Source organism: Agelaius tricolor, unplaced genomic scaffold (genome assembly GCF_023055355.1).
Source record: "Agelaius tricolor isolate 1412-34295 unplaced genomic scaffold, bAgeTri1.0.p SCAF_6, whole genome shotgun sequence".
Classification (NCBI taxonomy): Eukaryota; Metazoa; Chordata; class Aves; order Passeriformes; family Icteridae; genus Agelaius; species Agelaius tricolor.
Window position 1 is genome coordinate 2,320,639 of NW_027269266.1, and position 17,394 is coordinate 2,338,032.

The window sequence follows — 17,394 nt, forward strand, 5'->3', positions numbered from 1 at the left end:
GTGAGGGCGGGCGGGCAGAGAGAGCCCCGCGCCGTGAGGGAGGGGGGGATGGAGGGCGGGCAGAGAGAGAGAGCCCCGCACCGTGAGGGAGGGGGGGATGGAGGGCGGGCAGAGAGAGAGAGCCCCGCACCGGGAGGGAGGGAGGGATGGAGGGCGGGCAGAGAGAGCCCCGCACCGGGAGGGAGACCGGGAGGGCGGGCAGAGGGAGAGAGGGCGGGCAGAGAGAGAGAGAGCCCGTGGGGGCGGTGGAGAGGCGGGGCGAGCCGGGAAGCGAAAGTGCCTGGAAGGGGAAGTTGGGAGCGCGGCACGGCCATGGCCACGTCCCCGTCGGACCCCGCTGCCAGCCCCAGCCCCGTTGCCAGTCCCGTCCCGCCGCTGGACCCGCACGCCGTGCCCATGGTAGCGCTGAACTACGGCGTGCGCCGCCGCCTCGGCCTCTACCTCAACCCGCGGGCGGCCGCGGCCGCGGACTGGACGGCGCTGGCGGAGGCGCTGGGCTGCAGCTTCCTGGAGATCCGGCGGCTCGAGGGGCTGCCCGACCCCACGGCCACGCTGCTGGAGGAATGGCCGGGACGCTGCCCCGGCGGGGCCACCGTGGGGCAGCTCCTCGATGTGCTGCGCCGCTTGGGTCGCGACGATGTCCTGACGGACCTGGCCGGCAGCGTGGGTGAGGAGCTGGGAACGGGGGGATAGCCCGGGGAATCCCGGAGAGCCCGGGGAATCCCGGAGCCCGCCCTCCTTGACGCCTCGGGAGGGAGGGGATGCTGTTCGTGTTGGTCTTTCTGTTCGTATTGGTCCTTGCTCTTTGCGTTGGTCTTTCCTGTTTGTGTCGCTCTTTGCTGCTCTGGCCGCGGAGGTGAGGTTAAGAAAAGCAAAAGACAAGAAAAGCCCTTTCCAGATTATGGACATCCTGTTTGTTGTCGGATGCTCCGGAGGCCGGAGCACCTGTGCCATGGAGACAGGCTGAGAGAGCCGGGGGTGTTCAGCCTGAGCCAGAGGAGGCCCCGGGGAGACCTGAGCGCCCCTTCCAGCACCTAAAGGGGGCTTTATAAAAGGGGAGAGAGGGACTTGTTGCATGGATGGCGATAGGATAAGGGAGAATGGTTTTAAACTAAAAGAAGAGAGATTTAGGTTAAGTATTAGATTAGCTATTGAAAGAATTTCTTTCCTCTGAGGGTGGGCAGGCCCTGGCACAGGGTGCCCAGAGAAGCTGTGGCTGCCCCTGGGTCCCTGGAAGTGCCCAAGGCCAGGCTGGACAGGGCTTGGAGCAGCCTGGGACAGTGGGAGGTGTCCCTGCCCATGGCAGGGTTGGGATGAGATGACCTGTGAGGTCCTGTGCAACCCAAACCATTCTGTGATTCACAGAAGTCTCCCCTGTCTTCCAGGAGAGATGTGTGCTGTGTTTCTGCTAACCATGAGCCCTACAAAGTAACCTGGAGTCCTGGCTTATCCCAAACCTTCAATTCAAAAGTTTCTGTGTGTCAAAAGACGCTCTTAGCCAGGTTAGCCAGGAGACAGTGTGAAAATTAGGATGTGTAGATATAGTGTGATAGGAAGGTGTTTCTTGGGGGAGGTGAGGGATGTGTGGAACTGGACAATGTCAGGGAAAAAAATTCCATGCAAACTGAAAAAAATTGAGGCAGGTCAATGAGAAGAATGAAGGCCCTTGTGCTGTTTTGATAACTTCTTCTTTTTGGGATCTTTGTATTCTTTGTGGTCAGAGAAATTCAGAGGGAACCCAGCTGTCACCAGAAGGGGAAATTTTTTGCCACAGGATTTCCAAAGCCAGAGAATTCCCTGAAGGGCCTGTGTTGTATAATAGAGCTTACTGAGTTAGCAAGGAGGAAGTAATAAATCTCACTTCCTGTTACTCATGGAGGTAAAGGAAGATGTAGAAATCCATCTCTGTAGAGAGCCTGACCAAAAAGTGATGGAGGGCTTCCCTTTGGTCCTGTTGTTCTTCCTACTTTAGATCACAGTCTGAAGGCCAGGTTTTGGGAAAGACAAAAGCATCAGTGTAGTTTGTGATCTGCTTATCAGAGAATTCCTGACAAATCTGGGGGAGCTCCCAGCTGTGCAGAAGATCTGGGGCTTCACAAAAACCTTGGGATCAGCCAGGCTGGTTCTGGCTGATAAGAGACAGATAAATTCTTGGAAGAGGGGCCCACTAAGGGCTGTTCAACAAAAATACTCTCTGTGGCTCAGGAAATTCCTTAACTGTGAATAGTCCAAAAGAGAGATTATAAAAATAGATTTGTAGATTATACCTAAAAGATAGATTTCAGGGAAATACATACATATATATATTAGGGAAATATCTCTGTAAGCTTATTTTATTCTTATGTTCCCCCCTGGACACCTGGTTTAGTGCAGTGCTTGAGACAGGATGAGGCTTGGGGCTGGTGAACCATCAGCCTGAGCAGTGTGACTGTTCCTCTTTTATGATTTTTGGCTGAGGACTGCACTGAGAGCCTGTGACCTGTTGCTGGTGATGAGAGCTCTTGCAGAAGGAAAGGAAAGGAAAGGAAAGGAAAGGAAAGGAAAGGAAAGGAAAGGAAAGGAAAGGAAAGGAAAGGAAAGGAAAGGAAAGGAAAGGGTTTCATGTACTCTTGTGCACAGTATTACCTGGTGCCAGGGAGATCTTTGTGTACCACTGGAACTTCTTCAGTGGGATCCAGCTCAGAATCAGAAAATACCACTGTTGATGTCCCAGCAGCTCTGCCCTAACTCTGATCTTCCTCAGCAGTTTATTTCTCTGTAGAATCATCTTCGGGGAGGTGAAGCTTTTTACTTTGATACATTTTTGCTCTTTCCTGCTGAAACTCAATGATTTTTGTTTCTTCCCTAACCTGTTACAAAAGTGCTACTTTCCTGCCTGGCAGTTACTGGGTCTATTTTCTCTGTGTTCTCATCATGCTACTGATTTTGTGCTTTAGATTTCATGTTTCTATTGTTTTTGGTTTTTTTCCCCAATTCCTCAGGAATTTGTTTGACTGCCAGAGGAATGTAAAGCCTTGTTAGGTGCTTGGTGGAGTTTCACTTTATGGTCCCAAAGTCATCCCTGATCCTTGTTCACTCTCATTAACCTGTACAATCAGCTGCTCTTTCCAGCTGGGGACTGATCCATGCCAAATCAGAGGCAAGGAGAGAAGACTTGGAGCAAATCCACTGAAAATGAACATTTCTGTAATGAGCACTATGCAATGCTGTTAAATAATTGTCTCTTCTTGCCTATTCAGCAGTATTTTGGATTGTGAAACTGGCTCCCAAGGGAATCAAGGCACACTTAAGGTGGTGGCTGTGTGCCAGTCCTTCTTCTGAGACTGCTGAACCTGTTGGCAACTTCCAAGTGACTTTAATCATGATTTCAAAGATACTGATTTAGCTGACACACCTCACCAACAGGCAGCTGGCAGAGAGGTGGGATCTGAGTTATGGCTTTAGTGAGGAAAGATGTGAAATCTGAACCTTGTGGCTGGTAAAGGGTGTGGCTGATTCTCCCCTCTGCAGGACTGGGGAGGCTGAGGGGAGGAGAAAGGCAGATTGGGAATGCCTCAGGAAAAGCTTTGATCAGATGTGAGCCTTATTAGATTGGAGATAATCCAGTAGCAAGATGCAAAGCTGAGATAGAAGCAGGGGATGGGGACTCAGGCTGGGGCTCCTGCAGATCTGCTTGTGCCAGGAGGACTCCCTGGGCTCCCACCAGCATCCTGCACTTCCAAGGGATCCTTTACTCTGCTCCTGCACCAGTCACCTGTACCAGCTGATCAGTACTGATTATCACTTGTTGGGGGTTTTTTAAAAATCTTAAGTAAAGGCAAAGTCTCTAGGGAGTTTCATCTTTTTCATAATACCTGTTTTCAAATCTCCTTTTACTTTCAGTTCTGTAATTTTACAGAGTAGCAGGGGCTGCAGAGTTTCTTGTTGGTTCTCCAAAGGCTTCACATTTAGATTTATGATTTATTTTTGAACCAAGTCTGTTTATAATAGATGTGTGCCCACCACTGTCCTGACTGGGAAGTTCACAGCAGTGACTGTGACAGGTCTTTGCCCTTCAGGGTGGGTTTCATGTCTACTCTGCTTGGAATAAGAGCATCCCTGTTGCTGTTGCACAACATAAAAGCTGCTTCAGGGGCTCCTTAAAGTTTTACCTGGTCCTGCTGTATGTGGTGAGTGTGGATAGTCATTGTCACCTGCAGGTGTCCTGGCTGGCAAAGGCTGGGGTGTGAATCTGCTCTTGTGTGTCTGCAGAGAGTTGCTAAGGTCAGAAAAGGCCTACAGGGTCATTAACCCAGCACTGCCAAGGCCACCTCTAAGCCCTGTCCCCAAGGGCCACATCTACACATCTCTTAGAGCCCTCCAGGGATGCTGGCTCCACCATTGCCCTGGGCAGCCTGTTCCAGTGCCTGACCACCTTCCAGTGAAGAATTGTTCCCTAATATCCAATCTAAACCTCCCCTGGTGCAACTTGAGGCCATTTTGTCTTGGCTTATGGCTTTTTATGTGGGCAGAAAGACTGACACCATGAAAACATCCCCAGCTATTTTGTGATTTCAGATAGTCCAAAATACAGAACAATGAGAGCAGATAGCAGAGTTGGGACCTGCTCTGCACCTTAGTCCTGATATTAAAGGTGTACTGGGACATAGTAGAGCTAAGGGGAGGAGGAAGAATAAAACAACTAAAAGAAAGTACTTCTTAAAATATCAGGAGTGATTTTCAGGAATTAATTGCTAGAGGAGGTGGTGGAGGCAGCATCAAGACATTGAGAAAGAGGTGAGAGAAATCCTGCATACTGAAAAAACCAGACAGGGGATTTCCCTCTAGCATCCCTGATCCATGAAATAGCTATTCCTGTTTTAATGAACTCCAGCAGTGTAAACCCATGTCACAGGAGCCTCTTGCCCTGGCTGTGTGTTTTTGCAGAGGAGGACTGTAAGAAGTACCTGCAGAGGAAGCAGGAAGAGGCCAACCAGCCCGTCCAAGTGCCAGCAGTGGACAGCAGTGTGCCAAAGACATCAGAACTGATGGGCATCACCACCAGGGATGATCCATATGGTAAGAGCCCCTGCTTCCACTGCTGCCTCACACCTCCTGTTGCAATCACCTTCCCCATGGGAAGTGCAGAAAACCTGCTTGCTTTCATAGTTCCCACAGGATTTCATACCCCTGGCCAGAATGGTTTCTTCACTTTTCTTGTTTCTTAGAGCAGAGAGGGGAAGCTTCAGAAACACTTCACACAGGAGCAGGCTGGCACAGAGCCACTGGACACACATGGGAGGGGGTTTCACAGAAATATGTCCCTTAGCCCAGCCTGGCCCAGAGCAGCAGCTGCTGAAAGATCAAGGGGTTGGAGCCCCAGGGGAAGGGTGTCAGAGGTGATTTCCCTGCCCTGTCTTTGGCAGGTGGAACCACCTTGAATGAAAAGGAAGTGGGTTTGAAGTAGGTGTGCAGTGGGTGGAGAGAGGAAATGGGTTCTTTGTGTGTGCATTGTTGTGTGTGCAGCCCTGCATGTGCAGCCAGGTGTGTGCACATGTGTATGCTGGCCACCTTTGCTGCATGTGTGGACATCAGTAACCATCCCCAGACTGATATTCTAGTGGATGTACATGGGCACAGACCAATATTCTGGTGTTTGTACATGGCAGCTTTGCCTGATGTGACCCCCAGGTCAGTGCTGTGCCCCTGCAGCAGTACCCTCAGTTTGACTGACCTGGCAGACATTCCCCTTCTGCTTCACTGGTTGCTTCTTGGGCTGAACATGCCTGCTGGGTTGATACTTTCCCCAGCAGCTTTTAGAGCCTGACCTATTTTTTCACTGTGGTATGCTTTAACTGGCATAAAAAAATTGAATATATCTGTAGTGACATTGATAAGGAAAAAAATAACACAGTTGGAAACTGTCCAGCAGTATTAAGGCACTTAATTATGAGAAACATTGCCCTTAAAATGCAGCACTTTAATATTTGGATTACTGCTAAATAAACAAGAGCTGCCAGCCATTAATGTAATTGGAAAACAGGCCCATTAGGATATGACTGCAGGTACCCAGGTTTGACATCTTAGCTATAAAAATGACAGGTTCCAAATTTCAAGGCTCACCCTGCAGCTCCATGGACAGCAGATGGCAGGACATTGCTGAATGCTGTTTTGGTTGGGAAGTTTGAATCTTTGTGACCTGAACTAAGAAAAATGGACCCAGAGGCACAAGGATATTACAGATGTGAACCTCTCAGTGAAATCCCAGAGTGTCAGAGTGAAATCCCAGAGTGTCAGGGCTCTGAGTTGCATCCCCTGGGGTACTCTGCTCCCTCCAGCTCCACCCAGACTCCCTGTAGCTGGATGTTACTGCCTCCTCAGATTTTGCCTGTCTGCCCCTCAGCTCCTTTCCCTGACCCTTGCCAGGCAATCTGGGTGTGTGTGAACAGCCTGGCCAGTGAAAGCAGCCAGGGCACTGATGAGTCTTACCTCCTGCCAGCCCTGGTAAGGGCAGGAGTCTGGGCTGAAGGGCAGCTCATCTAATAAAAGGCTAAATTACCTTTGCAAGTTTGGCCAGAGCTTTTCTGTCAGACTCCTGATTCTCTGAGTTAAAGTCTGTGGGAGCTCTTCAAAGTTCACTAAAGGAGTGAACTTCATTTATAGTAGAAGATGACAGCTACATTTTTTAATGGTTTCAGGGAGTGGAACAGAGATATTTGATGCCTTCATCTGCTACTGTCAGAAAGACCTCCAGTTTGTCCAGGAGATGATCAAGGAGCTGGAGCAAACAGAGTTCAAACTGAAGCTCTGTGTATTTGATCGGGATGTCTTGCCAGGAGCCTGTGTGTATTCCATCAGTGGAGAACTTATAGAGAGGAGGTAAGTGAACCATGGCTGTTGGGGCCAGCTGTGAGTGTAGTGGAACATCACATTCATTTTACAGTGATGTCTGCAGCATGGTGCCAGTGAAACAGCAAAAATCCACAAGAACATCTTAATGGGCTTTGCTTTATGCTCTTGGCTCAGGAAGGAGGACTCAGGCTTTCCCCAGTGTGTCCCTTCATTCATGAGGGAGGTGCCACTGTGGTGATGCTGCTTTTGTTCAATTGCTTTTCTTTGCCTTGTGTGTCATATATGGACACAGGATCACATAAAGGTTGCACAGACAGTCTGGACTTCACTGTTTCCTCATTTTTTGGTACATGAGTGTGTATCTGTAATCAGGTTTTTCTGTGTAACATCACTGTGTGTGTGACACACTATGTGTGTCAGTGGTTCCTGCTCTGCAGTTAATTCCTGCCAGAACACAGCCAGGTGCTTCTCTGCTGGAGCAATTCAGAGCAGTGGTTTCTGCTCTGTTTGTGGGAATGCTTCTGTTTGTGGGAATGAAAACCATCTCATTTGACATTTTATTTGTTTTCTCCCCTGCTTAATCTCCAGGTGTCGGAGGATGGTGGTTGTAGTTTCAGATGATTACCTGGAAAGCGAGGAATGTGATTTCCAGACCAAATTTGCTCTCAGTCTTTCCCCAGGTAAGATCACAGAAATATCCCATTTACAATTGCATATTATCCTTTTTATTACAGTGACATCTAAACCTTCAGCTGAGGTCGGTGGGCACTGTTCCACTGGAACTAACAGGGGCTTCATAATTTGGTTGTGCAGGGAGGGGCTTGGGCTGGGTCCCTTGCCCTGCTCTTGACCTTCCTCACGTGGCTGCAAGTGAAAAGCTGCCTGTGCTGCACTGCTCCAGCTGTCAGTGGGATAATGCTGCTTGCTCCAGAAATGTCAGAGCTGCATGTCAGGCTTGTGAAGGGCTTCCAGATCCACAGGAAAATTTACTGCTCAGGAGACAAAGTAGTATAATAAATCCAGGATGTGAGTAAAGCTGGGAATTAGGTGATAGGTAATGAACACGCAGATTTCAAGCCCTGGGTGGGGCTCTGAGTAACCTGGTCTAGAAGGTGTCCCTGCCCATAGCAGGGGGGTTAGAACTGGATGATCTTCAGGGTCTCTTCTAACCCAACTCATTCCATTTTATGATTCTTGCAGGGGTCCTTGAGTATTGTGGATAGGTAAACAAAATATGGAATGAATGTTCAACTTAGGTTGGGAAATCTTTTACATATTTTGTTCTGAATTGAAAAGCCACCAATTTACTTCTGCCAAGTCTGTTGTGATTGCTCTTTTCTAGCCAGTAGTCGTTCTCCAGTTGTCTGTGTTGCTGGCCAGTAAGTGCAGCCCAGCCTAATAGTATGGAGGATATGTACATAATATCCTAATAGTATGAAGGATATGTAAAAATATCCTAATAGTATGGAGGATATGTGGAAGAGTATCTGGATATAAAGTCTCTTTTCTAGATGAGGCATCTGACATGATATTATAAAGGACATGCCAGAGGTTAGACTGGAAGCTGGTGGCAGAGACAGGAATTCACTTCATCTTCCTTGACACACTAATTTCACATGATATTAGTTAATCCATTGAACACTCCCAGGACTTTGCATCAGCCCCCAGTCATCAAGATATGCAGAAAAGTCCTTTTAGTTCTTCACCAGTTTTTTGTGGGCCTCACACCTTCCATTAGAGCAGGAAAAGAAGTTCCATCTGTATGGAATGACCTGAGCTCTGCCAGTGAGAACATGGGTGGAAGTACAGCCTTAGAGAAGTCACAGCATTACCTGCTTGTGTGGGATGTTAGTGATGCACAGAAGGGTTTGGTGGCAAGCACTGGGAGCTCCATGAATTACTCCAGCATCTGCTGCAGTTATAAAATCTTGGTTATTTGCCTCATCCCTGTCTCAGTGTCATCACTTGTGGTGGGCACAGTGCAGGTGGTGGCACGTGTCCCTGTGGAGAGCTACAAGGGGAGAAACTCCTCTGTAGAAGAGCTGCTCCTTCAAGCAGCAGCAGTCACAGGGAGGGTGCTCTCACCTAGTGGTGTATCAAAACCAGCAGTCCATGTTAGCAGGGGGATTCCTTGGGAAACATCTGCAGCCTGAGTAAATCAGGGCTCAGAGTCTTGCTCTCCAGAGTGAGAGCTGGTTGCAGTATAATCACATGATGCCCAGTCAGGTAAAAATGTGGGTGTTAGAATGGTGGGTGCTGCTGCCTATTTCTTGTCCCCAACAAACCTCTTCTGGTGAAAAGCAAGCTGAGTTAACATTCAGGCAATGCAGTCAAACCCCCACTCAACACTCACCACAAATGGCTCAGCAATAGAGGCAAGAAAGGCTCTTTTGCAAGGTTTTATTTCAGCAGAGTCTCATGCAGCTGAAGGGGAACCCAGCAAGAAAGAGGAAGAACCAGGTGGAGCAGGCAGCTTAAGAAGGGGAAGGGGTGGGGGGCAGAGCTAAGGGCTGGGCAGAGGGGACTGGCCTCCAGGGGAAGGGAGGTGGCCACCAGGGCTGCTAAGCCAGGGAGGGGACAGGGGAGGGAGAAGCCAGGGGAAGTTGTGACATGGAAGTCCATGGGGGATTCTGTTTTTCCCCCCAGGAGGGCTAACTCTATGTAAACCTTTACTGATGTTTCCAGGGCCAGGGACTGGGGGATTGACCAGGAGGAGAGAGTTCATGGGACACTGCATTCAGGAGCAAAGCTGGATTTTGTGATGTGCCTGCTGTGGTGGGGAGGGAATGGATGTGAGCTCTGCCTGTGGCTCTCTCTGTGTGACCCTCTCTGTGCCACCTCCCTTTCAGGTGCTCGTCACAAACGGCTGATTCCAGTCAAGTACAAATCCATGAAGAACGAGTTCCCGAGTATCTTACGGTTCATTACCATTTGTGACTACACCAATCCTTGCACCAAAAAATGGTTCTGGACCAGACTGGCAAAATCCCTCATGCTGCCCTGATGCAAAGTCCTGAGAGCTGGGTGCTCCTGTAACCTGTCCTGGTTATGCATTTGGACCAGAGGTGTGCTTGGCACGGGGTCTTCCACCACTTCAGAACCTGGATCCTTGCTTGGAGCCTGTGGCTGGGAACAAAGAACTCTCTCCAGCACTTCTTCACAACTCTGAAGGGAAATAAAACAACTGTGTGCCTGTTCCAGGCTAAGTCAGTGAGCAGCAGCATCCAGCATTTGTGGAGTAAGCACTTTCACTAAAAATACTGAAAATACACATCTAAAGAGTGTCTGATACAGGAAGACTCTGTTGTAAGAATTAGCAAGACCTCGGAGCCTCAAACTGCAGGTTTTGTCAATGTTTTAAAACTACAGTAACATCGAGGCTTATGGGAGTTCTACCATGTTGGACAGGGCTGTCTCTATTCAGGTCACATTTGATTCTGTGACCTTATACCAGCATTTCATATTCCCAGATATTACTAAATTTTTATTTTCTCCTTCAGGAGAAATTCAGTCTTAAAATACATCTTTTCAGTGACAGTCTTACTACACAAAGCAGGGGCTGCTGTTGCTCATTGACTTGACCAAGGTCTGCACCTCAGTGGGTCCAGATCTCAAATTCTTTCACCTTTAAAGGCCTTCAAAAACACAGCAGCTTTTGGGATGCCTCAAAGGCATGGGGCTGAACACTGAATAAGGAGTGTATTAAATTGACATTTGGGCTGTTTAAAATATGGAAGTGAATGTTACATTACTAGGAAAGAGCCTAATTTGATTAACTGCCACAATAATTACTGTAATTCTGTGACTAAGGCTCAGAGCAATGTCGAGACTGCTCTGCTTGTTAGACTTGGCCTTGAATCCTGCCTGTGGCTAGTGGATCTCATCAGTGCTCCAGGGTGGAGGTCAGGAGTTCTGCCCAAAGGAGTGTTTAAAGCAATCCATTGGTGTATTAAACAGGTTTACAGTAAATATTGACTTTTTAAATTGGGGAAGAGGGGAATCTTCCTTATGTGTCTGCAGTTGCTTGAACTCTGCCCCTTTGTTCTTTACCTCAGCCACTGACTAATGTTGATTTTACAGCTTAATGTTTTACTAGTTTACATTTTTAAGGTTGCATTTGGACGTGATTTTATTTTTTCAATTTTAACTCTGTTTTAAAGCATTACCAGGGCTGAGACAGAAATGGGCTCCTGCCCCCTCCCTCACACTCCCTGTCAGTCAGTGAATGATCCCTTAGCAGGGATGCTGCCAAATCCTGTCCAGGTGCTGCTGCTGGTTCCTCCCAGCTGACAGCAGCAGCCCTTGAGCATGGTGAAGCTCATTCATGCACATCATGTTGGCAGCAGGAGCCATTTTTGGATAGACCCAGGAGCTGGGTGTTTCTTCTACAAAAGTAACTGCTGCCATCGTGCCAAGGTGACATTTGCACCTTCCTGTCTTGCTAGAACAGGTGAGAAGTCTGCGGGCACGGAAGGAGGAAAGTTAAGCTGATGAGGGGTTTCTGAGTGAATGCTGTTGCCCTGGGGCCTCTCCTGCAGAAATGGAGACAGCTGCTTGCCTCTGGCTTTCTGCATAATCGTTAAATGTTAATTACAGAAGAGGTTCAGGAGGCTGCTTGATCCCCGGGGGCTCAGTGAATTCTCATACTCTGGAGAGCCTATAAACATCAATTATGGGTCATTACTCGCAGGACCGAACCAGATTCCTCCTGCCTGGAGAGCTGGAAGGGCTCGGGTGGCTCGTTCAGGGGGAGCCGAGGCACAGGAGCCCGTGCTGGACGCTAGAGGGAGGCCATGGCCCACGCTGCTCCCTGCGAGGGAATGCGGGGGTGTGGTGTTTGTGAGGTGCCCAGGACCAGGGGAGAGATGAGGAATCTGCCCCCATGTTCTCAGAAGGCTGATTGATTATTTTATGATATTATATTATATTAAAGAATGCTATACTAAAACTATACTAAAGAAATAGAGAAAGGATACATCAGAAGGTTTCACAAGAACAATATTAAAAACCTGTGACTGACTCAGAGAGTCCAAAACAGCTGATGGTGATTGGTCACTAAGTTAAAACAATTCACATGGAACCAATCAAAGATGCACCTGTTGGTAAACGATTTCCAGACCATATTCCAAAGCAATCAGGTGATTCTTGTTTTCATTCTTTTCTGAGGCTTCCCAGCTTCTCAAGAGAAACATCCTGGGCAAAGAGGATTTTTCAGAAAATATGGTGGGTGACATGGCTGGGATGGGCCAGCAGGACACTGATAAGGAGAAACCACAAGTGGGTTCTCCTCCCCTTCCCCTTGCTCCCCCTTCTGAGCAAGGTATACCAAAACCAGTGAGAATTTTGGCAGCTTGAACCTCATGCAGTGTCTTCAGAGTCCTGATGGTTTGGGACTTGGTGTGTTGCATGTGAGGGGAAAATAACAGCAGGAAAAGTGGTGATGTTTGTAATAAATGGTTTGGTGATCACCCAGCAAGGAAAGTGCTGGTTCTGGAAGGGAAAGCAAACAGAGGAGCTGAATTTCTAAATTTTTTGAGTTCAAATAGATAAATGCCATATTCCAGTTAGTGGTGAAAGATGTTGGGATCTTGTCAGCACCCTGCTTGTGTTGCCTTGGCTTTTCTCTCTGCTTGGCTTGGATCCTGGGAAGGTCTTACTGTTATGGGGCTGTTGCTTTATTACAAGTTACTATTTATGTTACAGGCTAAAATAATTATTTTGGGGTAAAGTGAGGTAACAGCCCTAAAACATAAAATATGCTTTAAATATGTATCCTCTTCTATGTAAACCCCAGAGTTTATGCACTTCTGACACTTTCATATCTGCATTGTCACAATAACTTCAAGTGTGACATTGTGAATGATACAAAATGTAGTTGTTGTGAACCTTTTGCCCATTTCAGTGGCATTTGGGGTGCTCCTCCCCTCTTTCATGTTCAGTGGAAGGTCAAAATTTTTGAACACCTTTAAAAAAGGGATTTTTAAAATTGTGATGTTACAGGGTTTATTTTATTTTGTCTTTGTCCCTCACTGAAATTGTTCTTAGTTGAATCTTTTAGAGCCAAATCATTTATTTTTATATACAGACATATATATATATATATATATTTATAATCATTTTGTGTCTTGATACAAAGGGGGAAAGCATCTGTCTCTATAGGCATTCTGAAAATAGACAATATTTCTGTTTTTCTCCTCAAAAATCCAAACTTTTGCTACTTGTGAAAACATTTTAAAATAAAGAATGAAAACCCAGCAGGCTGAATCTGCTTTGTGGGCATCAAAGAACAAAACTGTGTCTGAAAATGAAGTTTAAGTGAGGAATATATGAGTTCTTGATTTTCTTTTCATATTTTGGCTAAGTAACTTCATCAGAGGGGGTGATTGGCTGTACCTGGGAGAGAGACAAATAGAGTTATGTCATGCCAGGAGGAAAATGTATCAAGGAATTGTACTTGCAGACATGTGGTTCCTCTCCAGGTCTCATTTTTTGTTTTGTGAGCTGTGTTGCCATCCTGGATTTTTTCCTCCCTGGTGCCCCTCAGGCTGGAGGGGATGGAGCCAGGGCTCTGTTGGGATGCTGCTCCTGCTCACACCCAAGGGATTCTGCCAGTTTTATTTCCTTTGGCTTGCAGTCAGTCCAAGGCAGGGAAGTAACTCAGACCCCCAGCAGCTGTCAGGCCAAGGCCCTGCCACAGGAAAAGAAGGATCACTGCAACATGGAAGTGTTGGTTGGAAGGAATTCCTGGAGGTCGAGGCCGAGCTGCTTTTCCCCGTGGGAGGGGCCACACCCTAAGCCACTTGCAGGGCCATGTTCCCTACAGAGCATCTGAAGCTGTGTCTCTGCTATGGCTGCTATGAACACATGGACAGCAGTATGGAAACCATCCCTGCATGGATTATTCTAGATGGAAGCTGCTGGCAAGAGCAGCCTGCCAGGAGGGTCCCATTCCCTGGAAGTGCTGGTATCCCATCCCTCCCAGTGCAGCTTCACACACTGCCCTGTTCTGGCCTTTGGAGCAGTTAATGGTTCCTGCCTGTATTTGAGCCTGAGCTCTGATTCAGGGGGGTTTGAAGGGTCCAGCAGTGGCTCTTTCCCAGCTGTCATTCCCCTTGTGCTGAAGAAATATTCCCAGTCCTCTGTTTTACTTTGGTGGAAGAATGTTGGTGCCATTTCCTCATTTACTGGAGGACAGCATTTACCTGGTGAAACTGCTGCAGAATGTTCTCAGCTTCAGGAAGAAAGGCTGAGAGGTCAAATATTGACCTCGATGGATCAAATTGCATCCTTCATTTTCACCAATGTGGCAGCAGTTGTGTTACTGTGGGGGAGGCACTGCTTGGCCCAGAGGGCACATTTACAGGAATAAAATTAGCATAGGGAAGAAAGAGTAATTATGCATAAAAAATAGCTGGGAAAATGTTGCTTGAGCATCCTGGAAACAGATTTTAATAAGGCAATAAAAAACAAACCCCACAAGGTTCACACTGCTGGGAAACATTCTCATAGAATGTATTAAAAAGAGCACCTCTCTCACACCATTTGGGGCTTTACAACATGTGCTGTGTACAAATATTTCGTTCAAGGTAATTTTCTCTAGGTGTTACAACCATTTTCGTATCCCCACTAGGACTTTGAGATGACTTTGAACCCAACCCAACCTCTTGATCAGCACTATCAAGCCCAGCCCTGGAAAAACTTGTTTATTTTGCAACAAAATCTGCAGTCAGGGGACTGAATAGTGTTGTATTCACTCTGGGGCTGTGCTATGCTGTGAAAGGTTAATTAATTGAAGCTGTGTTTAAATCTTAAGCAGTTCCAAAGTCTGATTTACTAACAATGCATTTTCTGTTCTGCAGCAGAACCCAGCTGAGCAGTGCCTTTTCCTCACCCTGCTCCCACTGATACAGCTGCTCATGCCATGGCAGAGGCTGGAGCTGTCCTTGCCCATTCTGATCCTTCTATCTCAGCTGGGTAGATGGTTTCCACAAAGGCAGGGGATGCATCCCTGCAGTTCAGAGCATGAAGGCTGTATCAGCTGCTCATGGAGTTTCTCACAGCCAGTGGAGGGGTTTTGGTTCCCATTTCCCCAATTCCTAGTCTTGCTGAGGGTGGGTTTTGGTGGGGCTGGACTGGACGGACAGAATGAACTGTACTGTCCATGAAACACTTCACTGTGGCTCCCTACAAAAGGTTGCTTGGAACTTTTTCCTCCTCCTGTTTCCACACACTTTCCCAGTGCCTTGGAGAGCAGGACAATGTGCAGTGTGTCCAGCTGAGCCCAAGGACAGCACAGCTGTTCCATCCTGTGATTCCAAGCCTCCCCTTCCCAGGAAACAGGGAGAACCCCCAGTGAGGAGGCAGGTGGCAGATGGCTGGGAGCACAGAGGCACTGGGAGGAACATGCCAGCATTTCCTTAACATCCAAACCATCCCTGAGCAGCCAGGTTTTGCACAGCTCTCAGTCCTTCCATGCATTCCCACAAGGAAAGAGTGCAGCAGTGTCTGGCTGGCTGCCAGCCTCCAGGGAAAGATGCACTGGGTCCTGCTGGCTCCTCAGGGGAGTGGCTGCTTATCCACCTGTGCCCAGAAAGCAGCAGGACTCTGCAGAGGAGGCAGTAAGGGACATGATGCAGGGCCACGAGGAGAACCCTTGCTTCAAGCCCAGTAAGAACATGGAGGCTCCATGCTACCAATCTTCTGTGGTTTCTTAATGAAATCAAAGTCATGAGGTGATAAAATAGGTTTTTATCCACTGTTTAGGGTGCTAGTCAGGAATTCATGGGGAATGTGTTCAGGCAAATGTGGGGTTACCATGAAGTGAACTTTGACAAAGTTTTTGCAGCATTTTTCTGGCTCTGATCTTCAGCTGTGTCAGCAGAATGAGATGTATGAGCTGCAAGACCTGAGGTGTTTAACTGTTCATGTGCCATTTCTGAGGCTGTTGCCTCAGAAACAAATACCACTCAGAGGGGAAAAACTGGGAAAGCAAACCTAGAGTTCCACATGCTTTTCCCTGTCCTACTGGGGCCATGGCAGACCCTGCAGTCAGCTTTACAGCAACATTTTCAAAAGTATTTAGAAATCTGGGTGACAGATTTAAAACTACTGAATCATGGAAGATTTAGTGTTTGATTTTTGGTAGCACTTAACAGAGACCCACCCAGTGAAATATACAGGGAAAGAGATTTCAAGTGCTTTGAACCAAGGAATAAATTGGACATTGGCCTTAAAATATCAGTCTCAGTATCTCTAAGACCTTGCACAGGTATGTAAAGACCATAATTTTTCAATATCATTAAAGGCCTTTTGAGATCTTTAGAAAGGCAAATAAGAGAAGCATCACATTTTTTACTTTAAATCTATTTAGTCTTAAAATTATTATTCCCTGCTTTTCCTTACAGTTATTCTCTAGACTCCTTGGTGCCTTCACCTCTGCTAGCACTGCACCTGGCATCTGCTCAGCTGTGTTGTGTTTTTTGAGCATCAGGAGTGGAAGCTTTTCAGCTTCCCTCTCAGAATCTCGCCTCATCAGCATGCTGCTCTTGGCAGACGGGCTTGTCTTCAGCTCCAAGACATGCATATTGATCAGTCATTTCCTTTTGTTACCTTGCATCCTGCCATCGATTTGAATTGTTCCCTACTGAAGAGGAAGCATTCAGTACACGTACAATTACCAAGGACAACATTTTTGCTTTCCACACCTTTTGCTGAGAGCTCCTCCAGAGCTGTGGATCTCTCTCTCTCTCAGCAAGCAGCAATCTGCACAAATCATGCAGCAGTCAATTTGTGTCTATTAAATAAATTTCTGATTCTCTGTGACAGCTTTCCCTGCTGCATGATTTCACACTTCAGCAGTTTGTTTCTGAGGTGCCACGTGGGTTTTTTTCTTTTTTGAAGGGGTGGTGGTGATAATCCATTTTGTTTGCAGATACCTTCTTCATGTCTTCCTAGATCCTATTTCCTGCTGCTGTCCTTAAGGGACTTGTACAACTTCAAATGACTCCCAGTGAGTCTCCTCTTGTGGCTCCTCCTCAGCATACAGGGCTGTTCCTGGGCTGTTCCCTGGAGTTTCCTGCTGCTGAAGTGGAACAGCTTCTCCAAGACAAAGCTGCAGCTTGGTCCTGTACCTCCCACTGCTGTGGTGCAAAATACCAAAGCTGGGAACTGCTGTGATTCATTAATTCCTCTCCTTCTTCTTTCTAAGATGCCTTCTTAGATTGTTCCCATCTTTTAAAAACATTCCTGCACTCTCAGAGGATTTTCATTACAAATATTTCCTTAAGGCCCTGTGTGGAAGGACCTTGGTGCCCTCCCACTGTCTCTCTAATTCTAGGTTTTCCTTTAGATACACAAAAAGGATCCTATTTTTAGCAGCTAGCAGTCAATGGCACAGGAATTCATGAGTAGGGAGGAAAGGATGTGAACTATCCAAATATATTTTTTTTCAAATGAGATCTCTTTACATTCCTATCACCACAGTAATAAGCCATGAGTCACTGTTACACTGAACTATTAGACCATTATTGTAAACTCATGTCACTAGAATCTGCTAATGTGAAT

General features: G+C 47.2%; 1 protein-coding gene across 1 annotated transcript; it reads left to right on the forward strand.

The window, feature by feature from the left end:
* The first annotated feature begins 252 nt into the window (after positions 1-252).
* On the forward strand, positions 253-13,085 carry MYD88 (MYD88 innate immune signal transduction adaptor). Its single transcript, XM_071428510.1, has 5 exons — positions 253-667; positions 4,927-5,058; positions 6,678-6,858; positions 7,420-7,511; positions 9,681-13,085. The coding sequence occupies exons 1-5, from the start codon at positions 313-315 to the stop codon at positions 9,833-9,835; spliced, it is 915 nt and encodes a 304-aa protein (XP_071284611.1). The 5' UTR covers positions 253-312; the 3' UTR covers positions 9,836-13,085.
* The last annotated feature ends 4,309 nt before the right edge of the window (positions 13,086-17,394 follow it).

Excerpts from the sequence above, each read along its gene's own strand:
- MYD88 (XM_071428510.1), top strand. The coding sequence starts at position 313 with ATGGCCACGTCCCCGTCGGACCCCGCTGCCAGCCCCAGCCCCGTTGCC. Across the intron at positions 668-4,926 it reads GGACCTGGCCGGCAGCGTGG|AGGAGGACTGTAAGAAGTAC; the intron begins GTGAGGAGCTGG and ends GTGTTTTTGCAG. Across the intron at positions 6,859-7,419 it reads GGAGAACTTATAGAGAGGAG|GTGTCGGAGGATGGTGGTTG; the intron begins GTAAGTGAACCA and ends CTTAATCTCCAG.